Raw genomic sequence first — 25,849 nt, 5'->3', positions numbered from 1 at the left:
TAATCCTAAACACCAAGACAGGCTTGAATACATTTCATTTATTTTACAATTTAACTTAATCTAGACTGTTTAACTTTTCATACAAACTTAATTTTAAAAATAGTCACTTGCTATTTTACATACAAAAGGTTCAAAACAAATTCTTCACCTGGAGCGACTGTGGCTCTGCTCCCAGCGTGTGAGCGGGGCCGTGAGGACGGGCGCCGTTGAGGACGGAGGCCGTCGGCCAGTAGTGACCTCAGGTGGCCAAACACCCCCCAACCCCACGGCCCCGCTCCAGGCACGGCAGCTTTACTTAGGGTTCTGTTTTGTGTTTCAAGTTTTCCAATACAATTCCTCGTAAAATTTATTTCTGAGGGTGGAAAACCACTTTAGGACTGACTGTTCTTGTAACTTTGAGTGAAACGCAAAGGATTTCATTCCGCTCAGAACTTGAGAAGTGGTGACTCCACGTTTTCCTTGTCAGCCTCGGGGCTCAGCAGGATCAGAGGGGAAGCCAAGTCTATGAGCTGCAGGAGAGAAGCCACAGAGGTGAACGGAGTGTCCATGCCGCCCCTTCCTGGCCCGCAGACCCTGAAGGACTGGTCCCCTGAAGACCAGGCTGCCTGCGGCCAGCTCCCCGTGGCTCGGCACCCAGCTGCTCAGTGAACCTGGCTCAGGCCCAGTGGAAAGGCACCTTGGCCATCGTGTGTAAGCAGCTGGAGGGAGAAGACGCCAAGTTCCTCAGCCGTTTCTGCTCGCGCAGCGCACGTGAAGCACCCGGGGGCCCTGGCCCTGGCCCTGGGAGGGCTTCCGGGTGGCTTCCTGCTCGCGACTTGGCGAACTGTGCGCTCACACCGCTAACGGTGAGGCGAGCCGAGCCACGTCACCCTCAGGAGCCCCAGTGGCCACTCTCTAGGGTCACCGGGACGTGCCTGGGGGAAAGGAGACCCAACTGAGACCACCCAAGGCCGAAGCCAGCGAGGCCCCTGCCACACCTCACCTGTCCCACCTCGTGGCAGGGCTTGGCCACAGCCCTCCTGTCGGCATCTGGGGTGTTTGTCAGGAGGTCGACCAGGGGCCCGCTTCCAGACCCCAAAGCCACACTCGCCTCCGGCGTCTTGCAGAAGTCGATGAGCGGGAGGTCGCCCAGGGGTGTCGCTGCAGCCCGCAGGGTGACGCTAAGCTGATCCAGTTTGACATCCACGAGAAGAGCCTAGGCAAGAAACAAGACTGAAAGGCAATCCTAGCATCTTCTGTCAACCATCCTGGGAAAACAAGTGGGCTCTGCTTAGGTCCCACATGACTGACAGTTTGGAAACCCAAGGAAGGAGGGCTGGGCTGGGCCCTGGTGTGGGGAGGGGCTGCGGTGGGCGCCGACAGCCCTCCTCGCCGCGGCCCTCCAGCCCATCCGCTCCCTCCTGCCAGGGGCCAACGCTGGAGCTCCCGCTCACCCACTCCCTGCTGCCCCGCTTCCCATCTCCCACCCTTTGAAACCTGGCCATCTCCATGGTCGGAAACAGGGGAGACGCAGCTTCTGTCTCCTCCAGAGGTGGGAGGTCCTGACCCCTTCCCTTCGGTGCAGCTGGCACCAGAGGAGCCGGGGTCACAGATGACATTCCGCGGTCACCCGGGGGGAGCCCAGGACAACACAAGTCAACGCTGTCTGCTTCTCTCACCTCACTGGGTGTTGTAGCTTCAGGCGGCTGTGCTTCGTCCAGTGCTACTTCTGTGGTGATACTTTTTGAAAAACTGAAGTCACTCTTTTCTGGAGAAAAGTTAAGTGCCTGCGGCACAGCAGACGCAGGAGGAAAGCTCCCATCCGGGGACCAGCCTGAGGGCCCGGCGGCGGCCCTGCTGTCACCCTCTCTCACTGGCGCAGTTCTGCGGGAGGGAAAGAGGGCATCTCATCAGGACACTTCCGGGCGACGCTCGTTTGTTTGGCTGTGGCTCGGGAAGACTGTTTTTGGAGAAGCGTCGTCCCGTGAGGAGCGGCCAGCTCTGGTTCCTGCTCCTGCAGGACGACTGCACGGTCTCCAAGGTCCCTCTCAGCGCCAGCTACCAGTCTGGATCCCACGTGCCTATGTGATGCCTTTTTCCATAAGGTATTAAAGAGGAGGAACAAGCGAGGACCACGTGCAGGCATCCCGCCTCTGTCCACGCGCTGCGGCCATGTCCACCCTCCCGCCCGGGATGCCACCTCCTTGGAAGGCCTGGGCCCGCGGACAGGTCTGAATGCCCTGGTTACACGCTCTGCGGCGGGGCCGTCCCCATCCACCTGTCACCCTGCAGATATGCTGCCCTGGTGTCTGTGTTTCCTGTTAGACGGTGCAGGGAGACCCGGCCGGGCCGCCACTTCCCGCTGCGTCTCCAGGCCCAGGACAGAGTCTGCCGCCTGGCGGGCCTCAGACACCCGATGACTCGGAACCGAATTACAGGAGGAAAGCAGCAGTTTCTGTAAATTAATACAGCGTCTTTTCTTTTTAATATTTTAAAGGCTTCATAATAATTTGAAAGAATTTTTCCCTCTGCTGATGCCTGCAAACCTACGACGCATGTGAGCAGAGCACTGTGACTGGCCACACAATGGGCCTGCGTCTTACTGTCTGGCGTCCCTTCTCCCCCACGTGACACACAGCCCAGCACTTTCTTTCTCTAGTCTTCTGTGTCCTCACAGAACTAAACAGACATGTACATGGCCGACACCCACTGCTGGCAGATCTGCACACTAGCGCCCCCAGCCTTTCCCAATGCTCTGCCACAAGGAGAGAATCGAGGCCTGATGCTGCACTGTGCCCGTTCAGTCTCCTGCACAGACGAAGCAGGACCAGGGCCAGCGAGTGGGAGACAGGGCAGAGGCGGGTGGGCAGCATCTTTTCCCAGGAAGCCTGAGTGTGGCCACCCTGACTGAAACCCTCGAGGGCAAGGCTGCGGGCTCTCCCTGGAACCCGGCTACAAGGACGGCTCCTGAGTGCGCAGCTCTGCCCCAGGGCTCCTCCCTGTGGGAGACTCTGGTCTCCCCCAAGGGTGTAACGAGGTCCAGGCATCCTCCCCGCCTGCTCAGGCCTCCGGCCTGGACCCGGGATGTGACGTCAGGAGAGAAACACAACCAAGGAGCAGGTGGCCTGCCTTCCCCGCAGAGACCCACCAATGGGAGGGCGTGCAGTGCGGCCAGGCTCCCCCACGGCTGCCGAGAAGCGGTGATGAACCGCAGTCTGGCTGCTTCCTGACCGTGATTTCCCAGCACATGATCACTTGAGGTTTTATGAATCTGAAACAAACTTAGTGCAGCCTTTAACCCTTACCTCACTGCAGATTTTTTCTGGGGCTCCGAAGAAAGTCGCCGAGCAGACACACGCAGGGAAGAAGCCAGAATCCTGGGCATAGTTTTAGGGGTCGCCAGGGGCAGGCTGGAGAGTCGACGGCTGGCAGGCGTGGGCAGGGCTGACCTGCGCCCCGTGCTCACAGGGGTCCTCACGCTGCTTATGAGGCTCTGCGATGCTGAGGACCATCTAGCAGGAGTGCTGTGAGTAACCCTAGAAACACGAAAGTCTTAAGCAGAACAAAAAATCTAACAATTCAGCCATGCGCTAACGCAGTAGAAAGTCCGTGGTTTCAATGTAGAAGATTCAAGCCAGCGAAGCCCATTAGAGCCCTGTCCTCTGAGCAAGGGGTGCGGCCACCGACCCCCTGGGAGCCCTGGCGTGGGCTTCTGTTCCTCAGTGGGCCCATCTGAGGTTCTGATCCAGTGTGGCTGCACATCATGGGTGGTACCATGAAGTGCTCTCCACGGGAGTTCACAGGGATCTCAAAGTCACCTCTTGCTGGCGTTAAATATTTCCACAAGGAAGTCCAGGCCCAGGGCGGGCCCGGCCGGGCACGCGAGCCGACAAGCACTCTCCCTGTGTGCACCTGCTCCTGGGTCTAAGGCCCCTGAATCAGGTGTGAACACAGGTGAGTGACTCGGGACACCGGATGCCTGTTTCCCACACATCTCTCCTTCCCACCCTGGCGATACCTGCGGCTTCACCTGCCAGCGCATCCTGCCTCACTGTCAGTTTGTTTGGTTGTTGATAAAGGAGAGAGGCCGAATAAAGTAAATTGTTATCTTATTAAATAAAATAAAGTCAAGGGCCTCCCGCCAACGTGGAGCCCATGGGAGGCCAGATGGCACATCTATCATCCATCAAGGACAGTCCGCATGCTCAAGAAGAGTCTAAACGCAGACTCTAACATCCACTGAAAGACAGTCACTGCAGGAGCGTGGGCAGGAGAGGTGCTGTAAGCAAGCTGCTGTGCCCTGCAGACTTCCGGGATCTGCCCCACGTCCGTCACTGCTGAGCACTGGCAGCTCCACCACGAACTCCAGTGAAAATAAAGACAGATTTAAACAAATGTAAGCTTCAAAGTAGCCCTGGCAGGTAGGAACAGTTTCCCTGTTGTACAGGCGAGAAGACCGAGGCACAGAGAGGTGAATCGAGGCCGCCAGTGGCCATCAGGTCTGGGTCTTGCTCTGAGCCGCTGTGCGTGGCGGGAAGGCGGCTCAGCATGGCTGATACTGTAAGGGAAGCGTCTGGCCCAAGCCCAGGAAGTGCCCCCCAAGTTCACATACAAGGAAATGAAGGCCCGGAGCCGCGCAGAGTGGCGGACGGCCCAGGCTGGGCTGGGGCGGACCCGGGGTTAGGGCCCTGCTCCAGCGCTTGTCCTGCCTGCCGCACCCCAGCAAGGTCCGAAGCAGCGCTCCCACCCTGGCCACATGCTGGTGCTGGGACCCCAGCCTTGGGAACAGTGCTCCTGTGGGTCAGTGACCTCACTTTTGCCCCGCCCCCAGCTGACGGGCCCAGGACTGAGCTGCACCAGGCCAGGGTCCCTCCACTGTGACAGCACTCAGAGCTGGGCCAGGGCCCGGTCACCAGAGGGCCAGACGTGTGGGGGAGCAGCCCACCCACCTCAGCAGGTGGCAGTAAAGGTGGCAGCAGGAAAGCAGTCAGGGGAGGGGCTGCCCTTCGTGTGAATGACTCCCAGGCAGGCACACATGCGCGCGCGTGTGTTTTCTTACTGTTTGCGGCACTGCTGTGCTGTGCTTGGTTCCAACCCCGCTGGACAGATGGGGAAACGAGGTCAGAACGGTAACCTGCACTAGATCTAGACCACACAGTGGCAGCACTGGGACTCACACCGGAGTCTGAGTGGCTGAGCCACGCCAGTGGTCTTCAAATGGGGTGCACACGAGTCACCTGTGAGACGCTGCAGGCCCAGGGCTCCACCCCAGACCCACTGATCGGAACCTCCGTGGGGGGCTGGGTGGTCTGGCTGGAGAACTGCAGGTTCAGGGCTGAGGACTGGTACTCCCAGCTCCGGAGGCGAGTCTGGGGCCGCCGTCACCACGAGGGACACGAGGGCGGCTCCAAGAGGCCAGGCTCAGGCCAGGCATGTGGAGCCAGGCTGTGGGTTCAGAAGTTAGCAGGGGCCTCAGTTTGTTCTCATAAGAAAAGAGTGGCACGGACACATATACACTACCAGATGTAAAATAGATAGCCAGTGGGAAGCAGCTGCATAGCACAGGGAGATCAGCTCGGTGCTTTGCGAGAGGTGGGATAGGGAGGGAGGGAGGGAGGGAGGGAGGGAGGAAGGAGGGAGGGAGGGAGGGAGGGAGGGAGGGAGGGAGGGAGGGAGGGAGGGAGGGAGATGCAAGAGGGAGGGGATATGGGGACATATGTATACATACAGCTGATTCACTTTGTTATACAGCAGAAACTAACACACCATTGCAGAGCAATTAGACTCCAATAAAGAAGTTAAAAAAAAAAAAAAAAAAAGAGGAAGCAGACCGACTCAGTACCTCCCCACCGACGTGCAGGACTGCGGCCTCTGCGCCCGACAGGACTTTGGTGTCGCACCGTCCAGGGGTTCACCTGAGACGAGAAGGGAAGTGACAGTCAGTCAGATGCGGGGCAGGTGACGCATCTGCCTTCACCAAACAGGTGGTCCTCCTCTAAGTGTCCCATGTTCCCAAGATGCAGCGAAGACGGCACGTAAAGTAGACGAAGGCCAGACAAGCCAGAGGGAAAACCTTCCGGCCCTGGCGTGTGGGAAGGGACACGTCCTCCCTCCCCGGGGACCCACCAGGCAGGGCTGTGGTGCCCAACCAGCGGGTGCAGAGGAGGAAGAGTCCTGGTCCCTCCACTGCCCTCAGCCTGGCTAATCCCCAGACGGGGACGGAGTGGCCAGAGGGACAAGGCGGCACTCAGCACACGACCCTGTCGGGTCTCCCCGTGAGCCCCGCCTGCAGAAGCGGCGCCAACACGGGGGGGTCCAGGCGGGCCCCACAGAGCCCACCACCGCCTCGGCTCTCGGGAACCAGGAGGGCACGAGGTCATCTTAAGACGTGACATTATTTATGTGCCGTCTGGCGGTTGATGAGCATTTCTGCGTGTGTGATCTCATCTGGTCACAAGGCAACGACCAGCGGGCTCAGAGGACTGAGCCCCGGGCCGCCATCCACGGGGACCAAGTCCCAGACTCACCCGGGGGCTCCCAAAGCCGCAGGTGCCAGGCCCCCTGGCAGCACCCTGCTGTGTTTTGGAAGCCAAGGGCAGAGGCCGACCCCAGCCCCAAAGGGGAAGGTGGCCCGGGTCTCCGAGGAGGCAGGAGAGGCCCAGGTCCTACTCCTACGGGTACCTACCCCCCGGCCCCCCATCTCAAACCAACCTGCACCTGCCCCCTCGCCCCGTCCTCCCTCTCTGCCCCCGATCCACGTCTCTGTGCCTCTTCACGGCAAATCTTCTCAAAAGAGCTGCCCGTATGTGCTTATCCTCATCTTCCACGTCCTGTTCTTTTCAAACGTTGATCAGATCAAAGTGACCCACACACCAAAAAAAAAAAATGAAGAGATTCAAAATGGCAGGCTCCAGCCACACCTACCCTATTTCCACCTTGCTTGTTTCCTGAGGTGTTTACCTTCTATCTCTAAATTACATATCCTGCTACTTCCTCGTTTTTCAAAACCTTGAGATGTCATGATATGATCCCAGCTCCCTCACAGTCTCACGGCCCCGATCCATGCGGCCGCCTGCCCTCCAGGGTTTCCGTTTTGACAACTGAGTCTAACGGAGTACGCAGCCCATCTTCTCGCAGTGCCCATCCATCCCCTACCTCGAGTTCGTAAGAACTGTCTCCAGGGACTTCCCCGGTGGCCCAGAGGGTAAGACTCCGCACTCCCAACGTAGGGGACCCGGGTTCGATCCCTGGTTGGGGGACTAGATCCTGCACGCATGGCACAACTAAGAAGTCCACACGGCACACCAAAGATCCCGCGTGCCACAACTAAGACCCGGTGCAGCCAAAACAAATAACTATTTTTTAGAAAAGGAAAAAAAAAACAAAAAGAACTGCCTCCATCTTTTGCTGGTTTCTTATTTGGCGGCCTGTGACGAAATGTCCTGCAACCTCTGTCTTTGGGAGCGTTTCCACGTGGCTGCCTCTTGGGCTCCAAGCCCACACGTTTCCTGGACCGGGCTGCGCCCCTCACTCTCACCGCCTCCTGTGTTGGGTTCCCCCTTTTCAGGCCCCATAACTTCTTCTTTCCTGTTTCCTCCCTCATCTTAGTGGAAGACTCTTCAGGAGCTTCCAGAGAGTGCACAGGAGGGCAACTATTTTTGTGGAATTTTAGATTATTAAAGTGCCCTTATTATACCCCAGTCAACCAAGGCTTAGTCCAGGGCCCGAGTCCGAAGGGCCTGGAAATTACTTCCTCCCGGAGCTGCAGGTGCTCTTCCCTCCAAGTAGCTTCTGATCCACAGAGACGCCTGCCGGTCCCCCCGGGTCTCCGTCCCTCGTGTGGTTCCTGGAAGCAGTCACGGTAAATGACACTGAGAGCCAAGAGTGTTTTCAGAGAGTTGTATCCTAAAGGCTCTGCTGCAGGCTCTGTTCACACCGTCCCCATGGCTCCTCTGTGATGACAGCCAGGGTCACGCGGCAGCCAGAGTGAGCGGCCACCGCACGGGCAGAGCTGCACGTGCTCGACAGCAGGGTCGCGCCCACAGCCTTGCGGACAGACTTCGTGGAACCACTCGGCCCGGGACGAACGATGAAAGGTGTGCCCGCTATGGACCTGATGTTGCGAAGCAACAGGAACAGCCTCGCGCAGCGAGCGTGCAGATGTCAGAAGGGCTGAGGGCTGAGGGCCCCGCCTGGGCAGTGGAGGGCAGGAGTCCTGTGGCTCCACACGGCTGACAGCCGGGCAGTGGGGGACCAGTCGGCAGCCAGGCAGCGGCAGCACCTCGGCCAGAGGCGTGTCGGGCTGCGGGCGTTTGGGAAGAGGAAGCAAACACTGCTGAACGCAGTCCACGGGCCCTGCGCCAGGGGCTGCCCCGAAGGCCCCGTCTGTCAGGGCGTCCGTGTCTGCAAACACACCAGGCTCTCCGCGGCGGAAAGCTAAACTTCCCCTGCAGCTCAGGCTGCTCCTCTGAGGTCCAAGCTCACACCCGGCCCACGGAGCCCGCGGGCACTGCAGACTCCACAGGTCCACACTGGACAGCTAGTCTCCACCCCGAGCTGCTCTCCCTCCGGCCCTCCATCACCACGGTGCTCCTGCCAAAGCCTCGGGGTCACTCTGAGTCCCCAAGGCCACATTGCCTCCTGGTCTCCCAGAGCGTCCCCAGGTCGGAGTCCTTCTCACCTTTGCTGCCACCACCTCCGTGATCTCTCGTCTGGACCCCAGCCAGGCATGGGCATGGTCCTCCCTGCTCCCACTCTGGCCACAGGGCCTGTCTCTCCCTCTGCTGAGGGATCTGTCGAAGGTCATGTTCCTCCCTGCTCAGACCCTCGCAGGCACCCCCTCTTGCACGGGTATGCCGACGGCCACCTCCACGCACGGCCCAGGCGAGCTGGCCTCTGACTGCCTCTCTGTCTCCGTCTCTTCTTACCCTTCTCCTCGCTCGCTAACAGGGCTGAGGTTGCTGGTTTTGATCAGTATCTGCTCCCCTCTTCTTAGAAAGACATTTTAGCTGAGTGTAGGAAAGACCCCATACCTTAGCACCGCCTGCAGGTAAGTGTGGTCACGTGACTAAGTCCTGAGCAATGACTTCCACAGAAGGAAGAGGCACGTGCAACTTCCAGTAAGTATCCTTGGAAGGTAGGGCTTTGTTCTTCTTCACCTATTTCACCTTTCCTGCTGGTAGGTGTGAGGGCTGGAGCTGGTGCAGCCATACTAGATGATGAGGAAGAGAAGCTAACCGTGGCAAAACAAGATGGAAGAGGCCCGGACCCCTAACACAACGAGAGCCATAGCAGCTCTGGAAAATCTACGTAGACTTTCAAGTGAGAGGGAACTAAACATCTATCTTGATGAAAACCAGTGCTATTCTGGGCTTGTAGCAGAACCTAACCCTAACTTAACTACACATCCCTACCACTCCAGCCTTCGTTCTGTTTTCAGAACTCGTCCAGCACCTTTCTGCCTCAGGACCTTTGCACTTGCCGTTTCCTGCCCGGACCGTTCTCCCTCTGGCTCTTCTAATGGCTGCCTTCTCCTCATGGTTCAGATCTCAGCTCAGTGTTACCTCTTGAGGGAGCCTGCACTGGCCATCTAAGCTTAAAGAACCCCTCTATCTAAATTCTTCCCCATCCTCTTTTATTCACTTATGACCTGAAAGTATACTTATTTGACACTTCTTATCTTTTACTCTTAATATTACGTTCCACGAGTAGGATACCTGTCTTACCATTACATCCCTTATACCTAAAAGAGTGTCCAGCACTGGACAACACTCCAAAGAACGGCTCATTCTTACATAAGCAGTAACTCAAGTGAGGTTGTCACGTGTTAAAGGCCACCTGTACTGGCCAGTGAAGCTGACAACTTCAAAACATTCAAGCCACTAGAAGGCATGTGCTTGAGAGAGGAGGCCAGAGTTGTGCTCCCCCTTCATCAGCTCCATGCAACTCCTTGCATTATACACACTTATCAGGTTAATTCACCTTGACCAAACGCCCCGCCTACTACTTGCCAGGCACCATACAGGGCTTTCTGCCTGGTAGCGCTGCCAGGATGCCGGGGCAGGTGGGGAGAGCCCAAGGAGGCTGGAACTGGAGGGGCAGAGTACTAGAGAGGAGGGAGCTACAGAGAGAGAAGGAGCTCTAGAAACCTGAGAGAGACCCCGAGTCCTCACTGCACAGACAGCAGCAGCATGCACATGGGGCAGGACTCCCAAAGAGACAAGAACCACCACTAGGAACACTGCCAGCATCACACAGGGCTGCGAAACACACCAACTGGCCAGAGTGCACACCTCGTGGACACAGCACACTCAGGAGAGGCTCAGAAAGGCCACACGTTAGTTGCAGGGCTAAACTATCGCAGGAGTAAAGGCCAAGACCTACCCCATCAAAGCTCTAAAAGAAGCCCCGAAAGGATCAAGTTCTCCTGAAATTTAACTGCCTGCCAAAGTAAAATTCAACTTCTTAAAGAAAGACAACGAAGTCCAGACATACAAAAATATAAAATTTATGATGTCTAGCAGACAATAAAAAATTATTGGGATGAATTGGGAGACTGGGATTGACATATATATACTATTGATACTATGTATAAGATAGACAACTAATGAGAACCTACTGTATAGCACAGGGAACTCTACTCAGTGCTCTGAGGTGACCTAAATGAGAAGGAAATCCAAAAAAGAGGGGATATGTGTATACGTAGAGCTGATTCACTTTGCGGTACAGTACAAACTAATACAATATTGTAAAGCAACTATACTCCAATTAAAAATAATTTTTTTAAAGGTAAATCTATAAACATTAAAAAAAATTATTAAGCATGTGAAGAAGCAGGAGAATGTGACCATAACCAGGAAAAAATTAGCCGATAAAAACAGACCCAAAATGATGGGGAAGATGGAATTAGAAGAAACAGACTTTAGAACAACCATTATAAACATGTTCAAGAATTCAAAGGAAAACATAAAGACCATGAGGACAAAGGGGAAACTATAATGCCAGAAATGAAAATTTAACTGGATGGGCTCAAGAGCAGATTAGACACACTGCAGAAAAAGCTGTGTACACGTGGGGACGAGACGGTAGAAACTATCAGAACTGAACCACAAGACAAGAGGCTGGGGTGGTGCGGGGAAAACAAAGCTTCGGTGACCTAAACGACAACATACAGAGACCTACAACACAGGCAACTAGAGTCCCAGGAAATGAGGGGAAGCAAGAAAAAAATACTTGAAGGAATAACGGACACAGTTTTTCCAGATTGGATTAAAAATATCAACCCACAGATCAAAGTAGCTCAAGAACCCCCAAGCAGGATAAACACAAAGAAAGCCATATGAAAATACCTAATAATCGACATGCTGAAAATAACAAGAGAAAATCTTAAGAGCAGCCATGCGACAATGACATGTTACATAGAGGGGAGGAATATAATATAAGGTAAGAAATTCACTGAATTATCCAACACAAAGAAAATTAGAAGACATACATAAAGTGCTTTAAGTAAAACGAAAGCAAAGAAACCGCCATCACCAAAACCAACAATTTTTAAAATTTTAAATATAATTCGTTCAATGTTTTAAAAACACATTAAAAAAATAAATAAAAATAAAAACACATTAAAGTTCATCTATTACTTACCAGTAGAACACTCGGGAATTTTAAATTGACCTGTAGCGGTGGGCATAACCTTCGCCTTGGAATTCAGACAGGAATCGCGCCTTCTTGTACTCCCAGTCTTATTCATCTGTGAAGACTGTGACAAACTGAGATGAGAGTTCAGCCCGGGGCCTCCCTGTCCTGGACTCTGGGGTTGGGTGAGAGCTGCTCTGGTGGGCACCCTGGGCTGCTCCGCTGTCGACTCAGCAACTCCGGGCCTCTGGCTCTGCCTGCAGGACACGCCTGCAGGGCCCGGCTGCGGACACAGCCGTGGCAGGACAAGTCCCGTTCTGCCCGACTGGCTGGTGTTTGACTGGGAACTGTCCGCAGGAATGCTTGGACGTTCCCTTGGCTTAGCTGGAAGAGGAGACACAAAATCTGGTTATCACTCAAACCGATGTTACTTTTAAATTATGAAGTTCTTTCTCTCTCTGACACACACACACACACACACACACACACAAGATATGCTAATCTACCTTAAAATATTTTCAAATGAGGAAAATTACTTATTTCTATCATGGTGATTTCCATATTAAAAAAAATATGACATATGAACAATATTCTGTATGTCCATCAGGCAACATCCTCAAACACGGGACAACCCAGATTGCTCGCGGCTTAGCTAAAGGTAGTCTCAGGCGCCAATTCTGGACACAATTACCAAGATGCACATAAGGATACATAAGTTCAAGCTCTCCTATCTTCATTGATTATGTCGACAGCAGAAAACTACCCTAGCTGAACAGGTGAAAATGGATGGTCTAGACACATGCCCCACCTAGCCAGTCAGGGAGGTGGGGAGGGAAACATGAAGAGAAGACAGTCCTTACTGGTCGGTTCCTTTAAATTACAAGGAAGTTAGGTCATATCAGTTATGAGCGTTACTTAAATCAGCATAGTAGATAAACTAGGGTGAAAATACTCAGCTGCCAGTATACGCAACACAGAGCTCAATCTGGTAAAAGGTTCTTAAGAGAAATTTAAGAGAATGACTGAAGCCACAGCTCATGTTACACCGTGTTAACAGTTTCACAATGCTCTCCCCATCACACTATGGAATCTGGCCCTGGTGACTCTGCTACGCACAACAGAGAAATATACACTCACCAGAAGCCTCCCCTCAATCTGTCTCAACCTTTTCCAGAGGCAGGACCAGAAATCGTAAACAAAAATGGTGCTGATGCCCTGAACCATTACAGCAAAACAGACCTCACAGCACCTAATGTAATGGAACTTTTTTCCACTGGACACATGCCACATGCGAGACACGGGAATGAGACTTTACGTGGTTCTTCTAAGGCCCACAAGGACACCGCCAGGGAGATGTCATCCCCTCAGTTTGTAAAGATACAGGAACAACTTAAGTTCTCTTAACCACCAACTAACAGGATTCCAAGTGAGATCAGTCTCATCCAGGAGTTTAGACTTTTCACATTTTGTATACAAAGTGCACACCATGCTGCTTAGCCTATGGTCAGAGTCTACACAGCAAATATAATTTGAAGAGTTTCGTCCTAAAGGGCAGGAAGTCGAATGCCTTTCCCCGTAGCCTACTAGGGTTTCTCCCCTTTACCGCTAGATGGCACCCTTGGCTTGCAAAGATTAAAAAGTAGCTTGAATTTAAACAGGTTTGGGAGTACAGATTTAAATAAACACACAGGAGTTACAGGGGTCCTATGCCCTAGACTATCTGGAACAGCCCTACTTTAAAAAAAATCTGTGTCTAATCACATGACTGAGGCTGGCCTCAGTGTCCTTCCAGGTCCGCTGGCACCAGGAGAGCGTGCCCACTTTGTGACTGCTTATCCTACCCTGAACCAGGACTGCCCATCAGAGGCATGCCCCTCGGAGGAGGACAGGGACCCCAACAGTCTCCCCTGCCCCAGACCACAGCAAGCCTTCCAGAACCTTCTGCCAAGTGGTTCTGTGACAAGTTTGGCAGGAATGGACCGCGCTCAGGGCCGGCCTTACCTTTGCCAGCCGCTGGAGAAGCACACACACTGGCACTCACTCCCGAGACGGACCCTGAGGAGGACTTTCTTGCAAGACTGCCAGCACATCCAGGTGGCTTTAACATGGTTTTCTTCAGCCCAAACTAAAACAAAGACTTCATTACTACCCATGGCTTATTACTGCAAAAGTGGGGTTTTTAAACGGCTTTTAATAGTTTACAAATTGTCTTGAATTTAAGGAAGAAAAAGGTCAAGCAGTACTTCCCACGGAGTGGCCGACAAAGCCCTGCAGAAGGAACACCTGGCAGCCTGCTTATGGCTGATCTGGGGCCTGGACCCTGGCCTACGGAGTCAACAGCTGCGAGGCCCAGCACTGGGCAGCCTTAACGAGTACCACCAGTGACGTGGCACTTTTCACAAGCACACACAGCTCAACGCTGGAAAATAAACAGCAAAGATGTGGACGGTAGTCCCCATGCCTGTGAGGGGCTGCAGTTTTCAGAGCACCGACGTTCCATCTCCTCGGTGCACGGACGCAGTGAGGGAGACCCTGTGCTCAGAGAGGCTGACATTCCTCAATCCATTCGGCTCCCCGGGGGCAGAGGCCGGCCCCTCACGCATGCCAGGCCTGTGTGCCCTGCATTTCGCCAAGCTGCCTCTCCTGTTTTCAACCAGGTCCTATTTTCAACCTCCCTAACCTATTTTCAACCTCCCTAACCTTGATTTTAATCAAGACGCATCCCACGTGGGGGACTTCCCTGGCAGTCCAGAGGTTAAGACTCTGTGCTCCCACCGCAGGGGGCCCGGGTTCAATCCCTGGTCGGGGAACTAAGATCCCACATGCCGCATGGCGCGGCCTGAAAAAAAAAAAAAGACACGTCCCCTGTATACAAAGCGTCCCCTTATTCCCTTCGACCACAGGCCAAAGCCCCCCTCAGCACTGGCCAACCCACCTTGTTTGGAACAGGGAGCGACCGCTTGCCTTGGACCACGTGGTTCCCACCGGCTGGCAAGCTAGCGACGTCCCGGGCGGCACGGGGCTTGTCAGGGGGCACGCTGCTGTGGGAATCCTTTTCATTTAGGATTTTCATCCTGGAAGGACTAGCTGGTTTCTCTTTCATGGGCTGAAAAATTGTAAATTGAAATGTGAGAACTATCTAGTCTTTCACAATGTACAGACACACGAAGGCTTCAGTTAGAGCAACTGCAGCCACCATCCATCTCCCAACACACGGTCCTCAATTCATCACCTGGATGAGGCTTCCCTGGTGGCGTGGTGGTTAAGAATCTGCCTGCCAATGCAGGGGACACGGATTCAAGCCCTGGTCCGGGAAGATCCCACATGCCGTGGAGCAACTGAGTCCATGCGCCACAACTACTAAGCCTGCGCTCTAGAGCCCGCGAGCCACAACTACTGAGCCCTCGTGCCACAACTACTGAAGCCCGCACGCCTAGAGCCCGTGCTCCGCAACAAGAGAAGCCACCACAGTGAGAAGCCCACGCACTGCAACCAAGAGTAGGCCCTGCTCGCTGCAACTAGAGAAGGCCCGCACGCAACGATGACCCAACGCAGCCAAAAAATAAAATAATAAATAAAATTCATCACCTGGATGGAAAGGAATATGGCGGTTCACTTCCTCCGCCAAATTACCAGACAGAATGGTGATGGAGCTGGCTTCCTCACTGAACACAGGGCAAAATAATACCAAGACAGACCATTAATAGGAGGAGCTCCTCTAGAGCGCCTCCTCAGTCAGGATTCATATTTGAGGGTGATAATGAGGAAACTGGTTCCAGTTACATAAAGTTTAAAATGCTGTACAGAACGGAATCGTTCATTAAATGGTCATGCCCTCTACCAGAGGGGCTGCTTAACTGCAATAAATCTTCATCTAGGACTGAAAGCCTTTTTTCTTTGGCGAGCAGAGTCCAACAGACAATAAACTGCTGACATTCAGGTACAAGGGCATTCATGGAACAAATCCACGCTTACATAAGTAACCCCTCATACGAAGACTTCATAAGAAGCAAAAGCAGCTCATAAAGCAGTAACTTTCTCTTTCCTTTACATCATTTTTAAAATTGAGATATACTTCACGTAACATAAAATTCACCATTTTAAAGTGTGCATTTCAGTGGTTTTTATACTCTGTGCTGTGCAACCACTTACAATGTAACTTTAGATCATTTTTGTTGCTCCTAAAAGAAACTCACGACCATTAGCGGTCACTGCGCATTCCTCCAACCTCCCAGCCCAGACAACCACAGATGTACTGTCTCTAGAACATGACTTGCCTATTACGGTCACTTCCTGTACATGAGATCATACGACATGGGACCTTCTGCGTCTGGCTTCTTTCACTGACCTAGTTCCCCAGGGTCATCTGTATGTAGCATGTGTAAGTCCTCCATTTCTTCATGGCTAAAAATATTCCATGTATGGAGAGACCACATTTCCCTTATCCATTCGTCAGCTGATGGGCATCTGGGTTGGTACTGATTTTGGGTTATTGTGAACGCTGCTGCTATGAACATTGCTACACAGGTTTTTGCGTGGACATACGTTTTCAATTTTCTTGAGACTATGCCAAAGTGTGGAAACTGCTGGGTCATGTGATAACTCTATGTTTAACTTTTCCAGGAACTGCCAAGCCAAACTGTTTCCACAGTGGCCGCACCACTGCACAGTCCCATGAGCGATGTACATCCTCACCAACACTTGTTGTTTTTTTCTCCTAACTACGGCCATCCTAGCAGCTGCCTTGCAAAGACACTTCTAAATAGTACAATCAAGTGGTCCAGCTGTGTCTAGAGGCGATCCTCACAGGGGTGACCTGTGTCAGTGAGTCACTCTGGATGTGAAGGACTCTCCCCACAGAAACAATGTGGGGAGTGATGGGGGTGCCCAAGTGAGCTCAAACGCTGCCTAGGGGTCCAACTAACACCTCACTGACCAAAAACTCAGCTCTCTGGCAATAGAGCACTACTTAGGACCAGGAAAATAAAAGGACCCAGAAGAAGCAAAATTATACCCCAACTCCCTGTCCTGAGTCCACGTGTTACACACAGAACCACGTTGCTTTCATTCTAGAAACATCGCTTCAGAAATTTACATCCAAATTATTTCCAGGAAGAGGAGTTTGCATGATTAAAGGAGCAGTCTCAGCCCTGGGGAAGCAATGGTCGCTCACCCCGTTGGTGCAGGGCTCTGCATGCCAGACCCACTTTCAGCTTGGTTCAATGCTGGGTTCTGATAGTAGGGAGTCGTGTGGTTCCGGAGATGTGCTCGTAAAGGGAAGCGATTTTCTAGGCCCTTGCTGGGTGTTCTGCATCGACCTAAACCTGCTAACAACCCCACAAAGCATCATTCCTCTCTCACTGGCTCGGAAAGGGCGCAGGGCGGGCTCCAAGCTGCTCCTCCCTGAGGCAAACCCAGGAGGTGGCTGTAATCTGACACCCACCCTCTGCTGCCCCAGAGCCCTCCCACAAGAGCCGCTCGGACCCCCGCTTCCCAGAGATGGCTGGCCGCACCCCAAAGGCACACAGGTCCACTGCCCCCTCCCAAGGCAGTGCATCCACTCGTGCCTGGGAGGGAACAATCTAAACTCAGTCATGGTTAAGGAGGGAGACCAATGGCCATTCCCAGAGGGCGGATTTTTGGAAGAAGGTGCTTGTTAACGCACATAAAATCCCTAACGGGTGGAATGCCCAGTGCTGTAACAAAACAGAAGGAAAGATCTCAAACAGAATTGAGGAGGAGGTGTTTTTAAGTCACCACAGCAGCGAGGCAGCCCCGCCCACGCGCCCCAAGCCCCGCCCACGGGCCCCAAGCCCCGCTCCCCGCGCCACTGGCACTGCTGCTCCTGGACTTCCCACGCCTGCGCTTCGGAGCCTCAGAGCAGCTGCGTTCCCAGGTTCCTCCCCACAACGGTTTCTGTTCTAGAGCACAAACCAAGCGGGCTCAGAAGCACGGCAGCGGCTGGCTCCCCAGATAATATGTGCTGCTGGGGGTCGTGGCTACCTTCTCCAGGGCCGAGGGAATGCTTTTTCCTCTAAGAGACGAGGCTCGCGGCAGCAGTGTGCTGGTGACCTTTTTCTGAGTGCCAGCCTGGTCCGGAGGGTGAGCAGCGCCTGGCTCCACTGGCAAAGAGGAGCACGAGGCGTGCGGTGGCCCCGGCGTCTGGGGGCGGCTCGCCTGCGCAGGAGCAGCCGGCAGGGCCGCCCCCGAGGGGGGCTGGGTGCCCCAGAGCGGCGGTCCCCTCGAGGGGCTGTCCGGCAGGTGGTACGTCTCCCTCTTCAGTGACTTGGGGCTTTTCTTCGCTTCATTTTCTCTCTCAAAGAGGTGTATTTTTAGTTTTGATTCCTGTATGAATCCTTCCACTCCCTGGCTCCCAGGGTCTTTGGGCGTGGCAGCTGGGGTCGCCTTGGCTTTGCTGTTGCTTTGTATCTGTAAGGCCAGTAAGTGAGCTTCTTTATACACTTCCACAAATTTTTCCCCAGTCAGAGGACTCCAAGATGCTGGCAGAGGAGGCTCTTCGGGAACCTGGTGATTTAGCTCTAAGCTGGCAGCAATACATCTTTCTTTATGGCCAACAGGTCCGAGAAAGACTTCATCATCTTCATTGGCACTATTTTATCAGAAAAGGATTATTCATAACACGGGCATTTAAGTGAAAGGTTCACTGAACGTGGTTATACAAAGGCCAGGGAAGAAAACTCATTTGCTTACCTTGAAGAAGACAATGAGAGATCAAAGTCAAACTTTTCATCAGCCAAAAGAAGAGTATCTGGGGAGGAGAAAGTCAGTTGTTACTTTAGGGATGGGCTGCTAAGGAGGAAACATCACCATAGTCTCTACAGCTGTCAAAACTAGTTTGAAATCTCACTTCCAAAAGTGTGACATCATTATTTTAATAGCCACATTTTCTTAAGGGGCGTTAGATTATCTTATTTTTTCCATTTCCTTTTAAAAATAGCATCAGCCATTCTGTGTTTGCTAAGCTGCCACCAAAGCCTAAGTCCTTATTTTTCAGCCCTTATTTTAAAGATATAATCTAAAATGCATTCGCCGAGTCATTGGAATAGCTTTGCAAGACTAGGCAAGTCGTTTTCTGGTATAGAACAGTTTCAAAAGACCAGCTGCCTCAGCTCCCCTAGAATTAAATTCCCCATTTACGAAGTGCACCTCGTCCTCTTTCAGAAGCAAATTCAGCGTTACTCAAGCGCACGGCAGGGCTCCCTGCATACCTGTCGACTGTCGCCTCTCCTTGGAGCTCATCCTGAACGCCCAGATAAAACTGCTCCCCGTGCCCTGTCCACCACAGTGCCTTCCCCAGCCCTGCGTGTCCACGAGCCTCCACTGACAGACCACGGGCTCTGGGGCAGCGGGTCCCTCGGCTGGGACGGCCGCTCGCTCCTCCAGCTTCACACCCCACTCCACTCCTGCCCTCCCCTAAGGGCTCCTGCAGCCCCCGGCCGGACCTCTGCCTTAGCACCCCTATCCTGTAAATGTCTCTCACCAACCAGGCTGTAAGCTCCTCCAGGACAGCAAATGCCTGCTACTCTCCCAAACTCCCCAGTGTCCAGCTAAGGGCCCAGACTCAGCAAATATTTATCAAAATGCAATGAACTGGTATCTCGATACTATAAACAGATACCACTTTCACAAATCTTACTTTATTTGATCCTAATAAACAATGCACCATGCTTATCCAAACCATAAAATTTTAAAATATACTGATAGCCTAATTAGGTCCTACTTAGTCAATTCAATTAATTCTAACTACCTAATCAAGGAAAAGCCAGAAAGCACAATTGCACAAAAGAAATAGAAAGAGAGAAAGAGATTAAAAGATTCATAAGCTAGTTTGCTCAACTCTGTGCACATAAACCTAAGAACTTGGCTGACAGAGATAATGTTCTAGGAAATAGAATATTTTTTTGTATTTAAATGATTAAAATCGATTTATTTACAAACCTGACTCCAAAAGAAAGAAAAAAAAATCTTAATAGTTCAATTATCACAAAATAACTGGAGAAATTTATTAAAGAGCCATTCTCCCCAAAAAAGCACACGTCCTAGATAGTTTCGCAGGATGATTCTATCAAATCTTTCAAGAATATGTCGTTCCAAAACCATTTATACTGCTCCAAAGGACAGGAAAAGAGAAACCTTCCAGATTGCATCTATGAAGCAAGCACAACCATACCAAAACCCTACAAAGTTTGCTCTAGAAAGAAAACTAAGGACTTGGCTTGTGTCAACATAAAAATCCTAAATGGGCATATTTGCGAACAGAACCCAGCAACACATTAAGAGTCGATGATGACGACTCTATCAGGACCAAGTGAGGTTCAGCCGGGACCTCAGGACTGCAGGACAGTTTGGTTTCACACAATCTAGTAGCACGATCACATTACTAGACCTAAGCGGGAAGCCAGGGTCACCTCCACATACACTGACAAGGCACATGACAAAACGCAACATACATTGTTGACTTTAAAAGAACTACAAAGAAAGTAATAGACATATTTTATCATATAAGGAAGTACCCATCTCAACCCAAAAGCCAAAATTAGATTTAATGGGATACCGTCAGAAGCATTCCTCCTAAAGCCAGGAGCAAATACATATTATCAGTTAGGATAGATTAACTTATGCTGAAGTAACAAACAATCCCCAAATCTCAAGTGGCTTATGACAACAAAGCTGTATTTCTCACTCAAACTGTCTGCCAGGGCCCCATTCCATGTCCCCCTCACTCCAGAACCCAGGCTGACAGAGCCTCCACCATCGGAAACACTGCTGGTCTTCATGGCAGAAGAAAGGGGAAAGAGCAAATTCCACATTGGGTCTAAAAGACCTACAGGTGACACATAACATTCCCCTTCACTGGACATCTGAGGCAAATCCAACTTTAAGTGGGCAGGGAAGTACAATTCTACCATGTATCCAAGAGGGAAAACAAAAAGCAGAAATACCGATGAACAGCACTACTGATTACCATCTACACATAAGTTAACCAGCAAGCCCACACCAGGCTTAATGGAGAACTACAGAAGAAGTTTCCTTAAAGCTGGCACGTGGCAAGGCCATCTACGGTCACAATTCTTAACATTATTCTGGATGCATTAACCAACACAATTAGACAAAGGAAAGAATTTGGAGGCTAAAATTACCACAATGCACAGATGCTATGATTACAGACACAAGAAAAATCAAGAAAATCAACTAAAAACTATTATAAATTGTAAACGGATAAAAGCACATGGCTGACAAAATTATTACACAACAATCAACAGCTTTCAGGACATCCCTGGTGGTCCAGTGTTTAAGACTCCGCACTCCCAATGCAGGCGGCACGGGTTTGATCCCTGGTCGGGGAGCTAAGATCCCACATGCTGCACGGCACAGCCACAAAAAAAAACAAACAAACAACACCTTTCACATCTAAAAAGAACAGAAGATACAGTGGAAGAAAAGACCTCATTTACTGTAGCACCAAGGAGATGCAAAACACCTAAGAACAAACCTAACAAGAAATATGCAACATGGATATAAAAAAAAGCTTAGTATATCATAAAGGTAACATATCAAATAAAAGGGGAAAGCGGATTATTCAATTAATGGTATTGAGATAAACTTGATAACCTTTTTTGGGGGGGAATATATATGTATCTAAAGTTTGATCCATACCTCATACCATACCAGAACAAATTCCAAATAAGTCAAAGACTTAACTGAAAAAATGAAACCCTAAGGGAACAAGAAACCATGGGGAAATCACTTGTAACCTGGTGTGCAGAGGTCCAACTATGATACCAAACTGGAAGCCATAAAACAAAAAGTTGACAGTCTAATATATTAATAATTTAACATCTCTGCATGGCAAAAATCACCATGAGCAAAGTTAAACAAGCAGGGAAAAGAACACGTGCAGCTCACGTCACAGAGGGCCGACTGGTGAACAGTGCTGCAAGCTGTAAGAAAACAACTAAGGCAGAATGGAAGAACAGACAAAGGATATGAACAGAGGAAATCTACGGGAGATAAAATGAAATGTTCTTAAATATATGACCAGAAGTCCAGCCGCACTCAAAAATAAGAGTAATGAAAAATTCTGAGATTCCAGAGATTCCACTTTTCATTTATAAGATTGTTAAAAATCAAAAAGTTTGATTGGTAAGTTACTACAGCTCTACAGAGGGTAACCTAGCAGTATCTACTAAGTAAGAACTGCACATACACTTTGACTTTGACCCAGAAGTCTACCGCTGTCAAGTATCCCCTATTATTTTTATTATTATTTTTGGCTGCGCTGCGCGGCTTGTGAGATCTTAGTTCCCCGACCAGGGATTGAACCCGGGCCCTCAGCAGTGAAAGCGCCAGAGTCCTAACTACTGGACCGCCAGGGAATTCCCCCCATGTTATTTATTGCAGCAGCGTTTGTTACAGCAAGACACCAGACACAAACTAAATGTTCCCGGAGAGCAGATAGGAGTACAGCACAGCCCCACAGCGGAATGGAACGCTACTTAGGCTCAAAAAAAAAAAAAAAGGAACACTTCATATATTGATATACAAAGATCAAGATAAATTAGGTGCAAAAACCAAGATGCAGAACAGAGTTCTATGTGTTATAGAAAAGGGGGACTCGAATGACACATACTGCCTTGCCCTTGCACAAGTTAGGTCTGGACCACCCAGGACACCGATGACATCAGTGGCCTTTGGAGGTGGTAACTGGGCAGCTGAGGGATAAAAAGGAGATGGAGACGTACATTTCACGTTTTACGTGTCTGAACCTAGGAAGTCATTTTCACAGGTCACTGCTACAGACTTCCATCTGTCTGCTGTGGAGAAAGGAATCCCGGACCGGGAGTCAGGGGAACAGCCTTCTACACCAGGCTCCGCGACTCGCTCCAAGTGACCTGGGCTGGCTGCCTTGTCCATTCTGCAAACTCGGGCCGTGTGCTCCCCTGGGAGTGCACTGTCCAGTGGGCACACTGAATGAAAGGCAGTGTGGTGAGGGGCCAACATGGAGGTGGGGACACCTCTGAGGAAGTGGCCAGTGGCAGGAGGAGGTGGAAACATAGGTAGGATCAGATCCCGGACAGCGTCCAAGCCATGACAGGCTTCTACTTTATCCAAAGTGGGACAGGAGCTATTGAAGGGTTTTAAGCAGAAGAGAGATATGCTCTAACTTCTGTGTTTAAAAGGTTACCCTGGGGGCTGTGTACAGTGTATCAGAAAAGAAGCAGGTCGTATCTACTGAAATTACAGTGCACACACTGCAAAGTATACAAGTAGGTAGGGACTTCCCTGGTGGCACAGTGGTTAAGACTCCACGCTCCCAGTGCAGGGGGCCCTGGTTTGATCCCTGGTCAGGGAACTAGATCCCACATGCCGCAACTAAGAGTTCACATGCTGCAACTAAGGAACCTACGTGCCACAACCAAGGAGCTGGTGAGCTGCAACTAAGGAGCCTGTCTGCCACAACTAAGACCCAGCACAACCAAATAAATAAATAAATATTAAAGAATAAAATAAAATACTTATGAATAAATATTAAAAAAACAAGAAAGTAGGTGGAGGTGAGTTAACATGGCTGAGGCCAAGGTGGTGGCATTTGGGTGGAACTGGAAAGAGGCAGATGGATCCAAGCTATATGGCGGATATGACAATGACTGATGATTGAACGGATGTGGCAGCTTCACAACTTTCACAGCTGGGTGAATGGAGAGGCAATTTCCTTCCATTAGAAAGACAAAGAGCCTGCTGAGAATGGGGTGGGAGCCAGGTACCTGCTGAGTTAAGAGGTGGGAGACATTTACGTGAAGATGCCAAGTACAAGGGCAGGTGAACACACAAGGCCAGAGCTCAGAGGAGAGGCTGCACTCAAGACAAAATGTGGGCACCACCAGAAAGGAGAATGGATTTAAAGCCATGGGACTGTCTGAGAACCTGTGCGGGGAAGTACAAAGAGACCCCAGACCAGGTCCCGGAGAGAGGAAGAGAAGTCTGCAAAGAGATGGAAGTACACCAGCCAGGGAGGCAGGAGGAAAACCAAGATGCCTCAGAAGCCAAGCAAGGAAAGTTTCCGGAAGGAGACAACGTCCAAGGTTACTGAGAGGACAGAAAAATGAGAGCAGATTTGGCAACACGGATGTCCTCAGTGACGGATAAAGGCAGCTTGAGTGGAGTGTCGGGGCACAGGGGGTTGGCAGAGGTTGAAGGATGTGAAAAAATAGTGAAGATTCTTGAAGTCTGGCTCTGAATGAGGCACACGGCAGTGGAGAGGGAGCGGAGGATATGGGACAAGTCAGATAATGGGACCTGTTTGCACGTCGATGATGAACGTGAGTTAATGGACAGGCAAAAAAGTAAGGATGCGAAGGGAGGGTGACAGAGGGCTGAAGGCCTCAGGAAGCAGCAACGGGGATTCAGCGGGCACGTGGAAGGGCCTCGGAAGGGGGGATAGAAGAGGAAGGGGGAGAAGACTGCAGTGGCAAATACTGTTCTAGATCCGATGAAGCAGCACCGATGACTGGCATCCTCTAGGATGGTTTCCGCAGAATGGAGTACTTAAGGATACAGGGAGACCCAGTCTACTCGCACGGGTGTTGTGAAGAACAAAGGATGAAGGATGTCAACACGCTTTAGCAGAAAAAGAGGGCGTGGCCCTTAACTCATTCTGTGAGTCTGCTGTCACCTCCACACTCAAACCTGACAGGAACAGAACAAGACAGCAAAGTTACAGACCAGGCTCACTCACTAACGTGGTGGCCAAGATCGTGAACAAGTCTCAGCCAACAGAAACCAGCAACAAGCAAAAAAAAAAAAAAAAAATGGCAACATCAAATTCAATTCCACAAATATCCGAGTGCCTATCAAGTGTCAGGCGCTGAGGACACTGCAGTAAATAAAACCGACAAGAATCTCTGCTGTGACAGAAGTTAAAACTGGGGGGTAAAGGGAATGTAGAAAAGCGGAAAATAAAGAAGTTAGAGGGATGCAAACTCCTTGAAGACAGGGACCAGGAGTTCAACGGGTGCAGAGCACGGGATGAGCAGTGAATAAATAAACGAGTTCTCGCAGGACCTGCATCTTCCCTGAGCTCCCCGAACCAACAGCGCTGTAGTCACAGGGACGTACCATCCTTCTTGGGAACCTCCATCTCCGCTTCTCGGGCCAGGCTGGCTGAAGGCACGTCGCTGCCGTCCCCTCCTTGCGCGGCAAGGGCTGTCAGAAGTCACTGCTGGGACCAGAGGCAAGAAGGTGAGCGGGTGTCAGAGCCCAGGCCCCGGGTTCCTCCAGCCCCAGGGAAGCCTCGCAGCGTGGGCCGCTGCAGCTCGGACTAGGCAAAGGGGGCTGGCGGCCGCGGCGGGTCAGGGAGGGACGGGGATGCCGGTAGAGGCCACCTGAGCCGCAGCCCGAGGCCCTCCGCGACGCACACCCCGGGCTCGCACGCCTCCGGGCCGGGAGCTCTGGGGCGGCGCCGTCCGAGAGAGGCCTGAACGCCCCGGACCCAGACCCGGACAACCGAACTCCTGGGCTGGACTGCTGGGGGCTTTGGTTTGCCCCCAGGGCGACCCTGTCCTCGCCGCACCGCGCGAGGGGACCCCGCGGCCCCCCGGCCGAGCCCCTGCCGCGCCCGAGTCCCCCGGGATCCCCGGCCCGAGCCGCCCGCCACGCCTGAGCACCCCGACGGTGCCCCCTCACCCAGAGCTGCCGCGACGCTCCGGCCAACGCGCCTCCGTCCCGGGTTTAAACGCGCCGCGGCGGACGCGCTGCGGGCTGCTCATTGGCCGGTTTGAAAGGCCGCGGCGCCCGGTGCATCCTGGGGTTTGTAGTCGGAGTCACGGAAGAGGAGCGCGGCGCGCGTGCGCACTGCTTCCAAGCTCTTTGCCCGAGGTCCGCCCCGGACCTGGGGTGAACCCGCAGCGTGGGGCAGGGCTCCCTAGAGCTCGCGTGGTGTCTCCGCAGTCTCGGCATCAGGACAGCTACACGTTGCAAGGGACATGGTTCTGATCCCAGCTCTTCATCCCTAAGTAAAAATCAAATTCCTATCGTAGGGTGTTGACGTGGCGACCAAACAGAATAGGTACATCTACCTGCTTTGTAAAGCGTTACGGGTCAGTTCTTAATAGCTTAAGAAGACCCGTCCTTGCCCCGGGGAGCGCCCGGGGGGGCTCTGGGTGACCAGACATCCTAGTTTATAACCCCTGGACCAGGAGAACCTGTCTAGGGCCTG

At 52.0% G+C, this 25,849-nt stretch overlaps 1 protein-coding gene across 3 annotated transcripts; it reads right to left on the bottom strand.

The window, feature by feature from the left end:
- On the bottom strand, nt 1-25,292 carry GTSE1 (G2 and S-phase expressed 1). 3 transcript variants are annotated; one of them, XM_022596969.3, is made up of 11 exons: nt 24,751-25,289; nt 18,325-18,382; nt 17,617-18,223; nt 14,549-14,719; nt 13,615-13,738; nt 11,623-11,997; nt 5,822-5,894; nt 3,285-3,515; nt 1,659-1,863; nt 983-1,195; nt 1-509 (listed from the first exon to the last, which is right to left on the bottom strand). In XM_022596969.3, the coding sequence occupies exons 1-11, from the start codon at nt 24,770-24,772 to the stop codon at nt 426-428; spliced, it is 2,163 nt and encodes a 720-aa protein (XP_022452677.2). In that variant the 5' UTR covers nt 24,773-25,289; the 3' UTR covers nt 1-425. The 3 variants fall into 3 exon arrangements, with proteins under 3 accessions (XP_022452677.2, XP_022452676.2, XP_089777588.1); XM_022596968.3 differs by lacking the exon at nt 1-509 and having other exon boundaries at nt 792-1,195; nt 24,751-25,290; XM_089921462.1 differs by lacking the exon at nt 1-509 and having other exon boundaries at nt 1,105-1,863; nt 24,751-25,292.
- Between the last annotated feature and the right edge of the window lie 557 nt (nt 25,293-25,849).

Source organism: Delphinapterus leucas, chromosome 11 (assembly GCF_059928025.1).
Source record: "Delphinapterus leucas isolate spDelLeu-1000000601 "Yukka" chromosome 11, BTC_Dleu_Yukka2, whole genome shotgun sequence".
In the NCBI taxonomy this organism is placed as follows: Eukaryota; Metazoa; Chordata; class Mammalia; order Artiodactyla; family Monodontidae; genus Delphinapterus; species Delphinapterus leucas.
Note: the sequence above shows the minus strand (reverse complement) of the source record. Positions and strands in the feature narration are given on the sequence as shown.

What these genes read in the sequence shown, in the direction of transcription:
- GTSE1 (XM_089921462.1), bottom strand. Translation starts at nt 24,772, where the DNA reads ATGGAGGTTCCCAAGAAGGATG. An exon ending in GGAGGTTCCCAAGAAGGATG is followed by an intron (nt 18,383 to 24,750) that starts GTACGTCCCTGT and finishes TCTCCTCCCCAG; the next exon opens with ATACTCTTCTTTTGGCTGAT. An exon ending in CTCTCATTGTCTTCTTCAAG is followed by an intron (nt 18,224 to 18,324) that starts GTAAGCAAATGA and finishes CTGATAAAATAG; the next exon opens with TGCCAATGAAGATGATGAAG.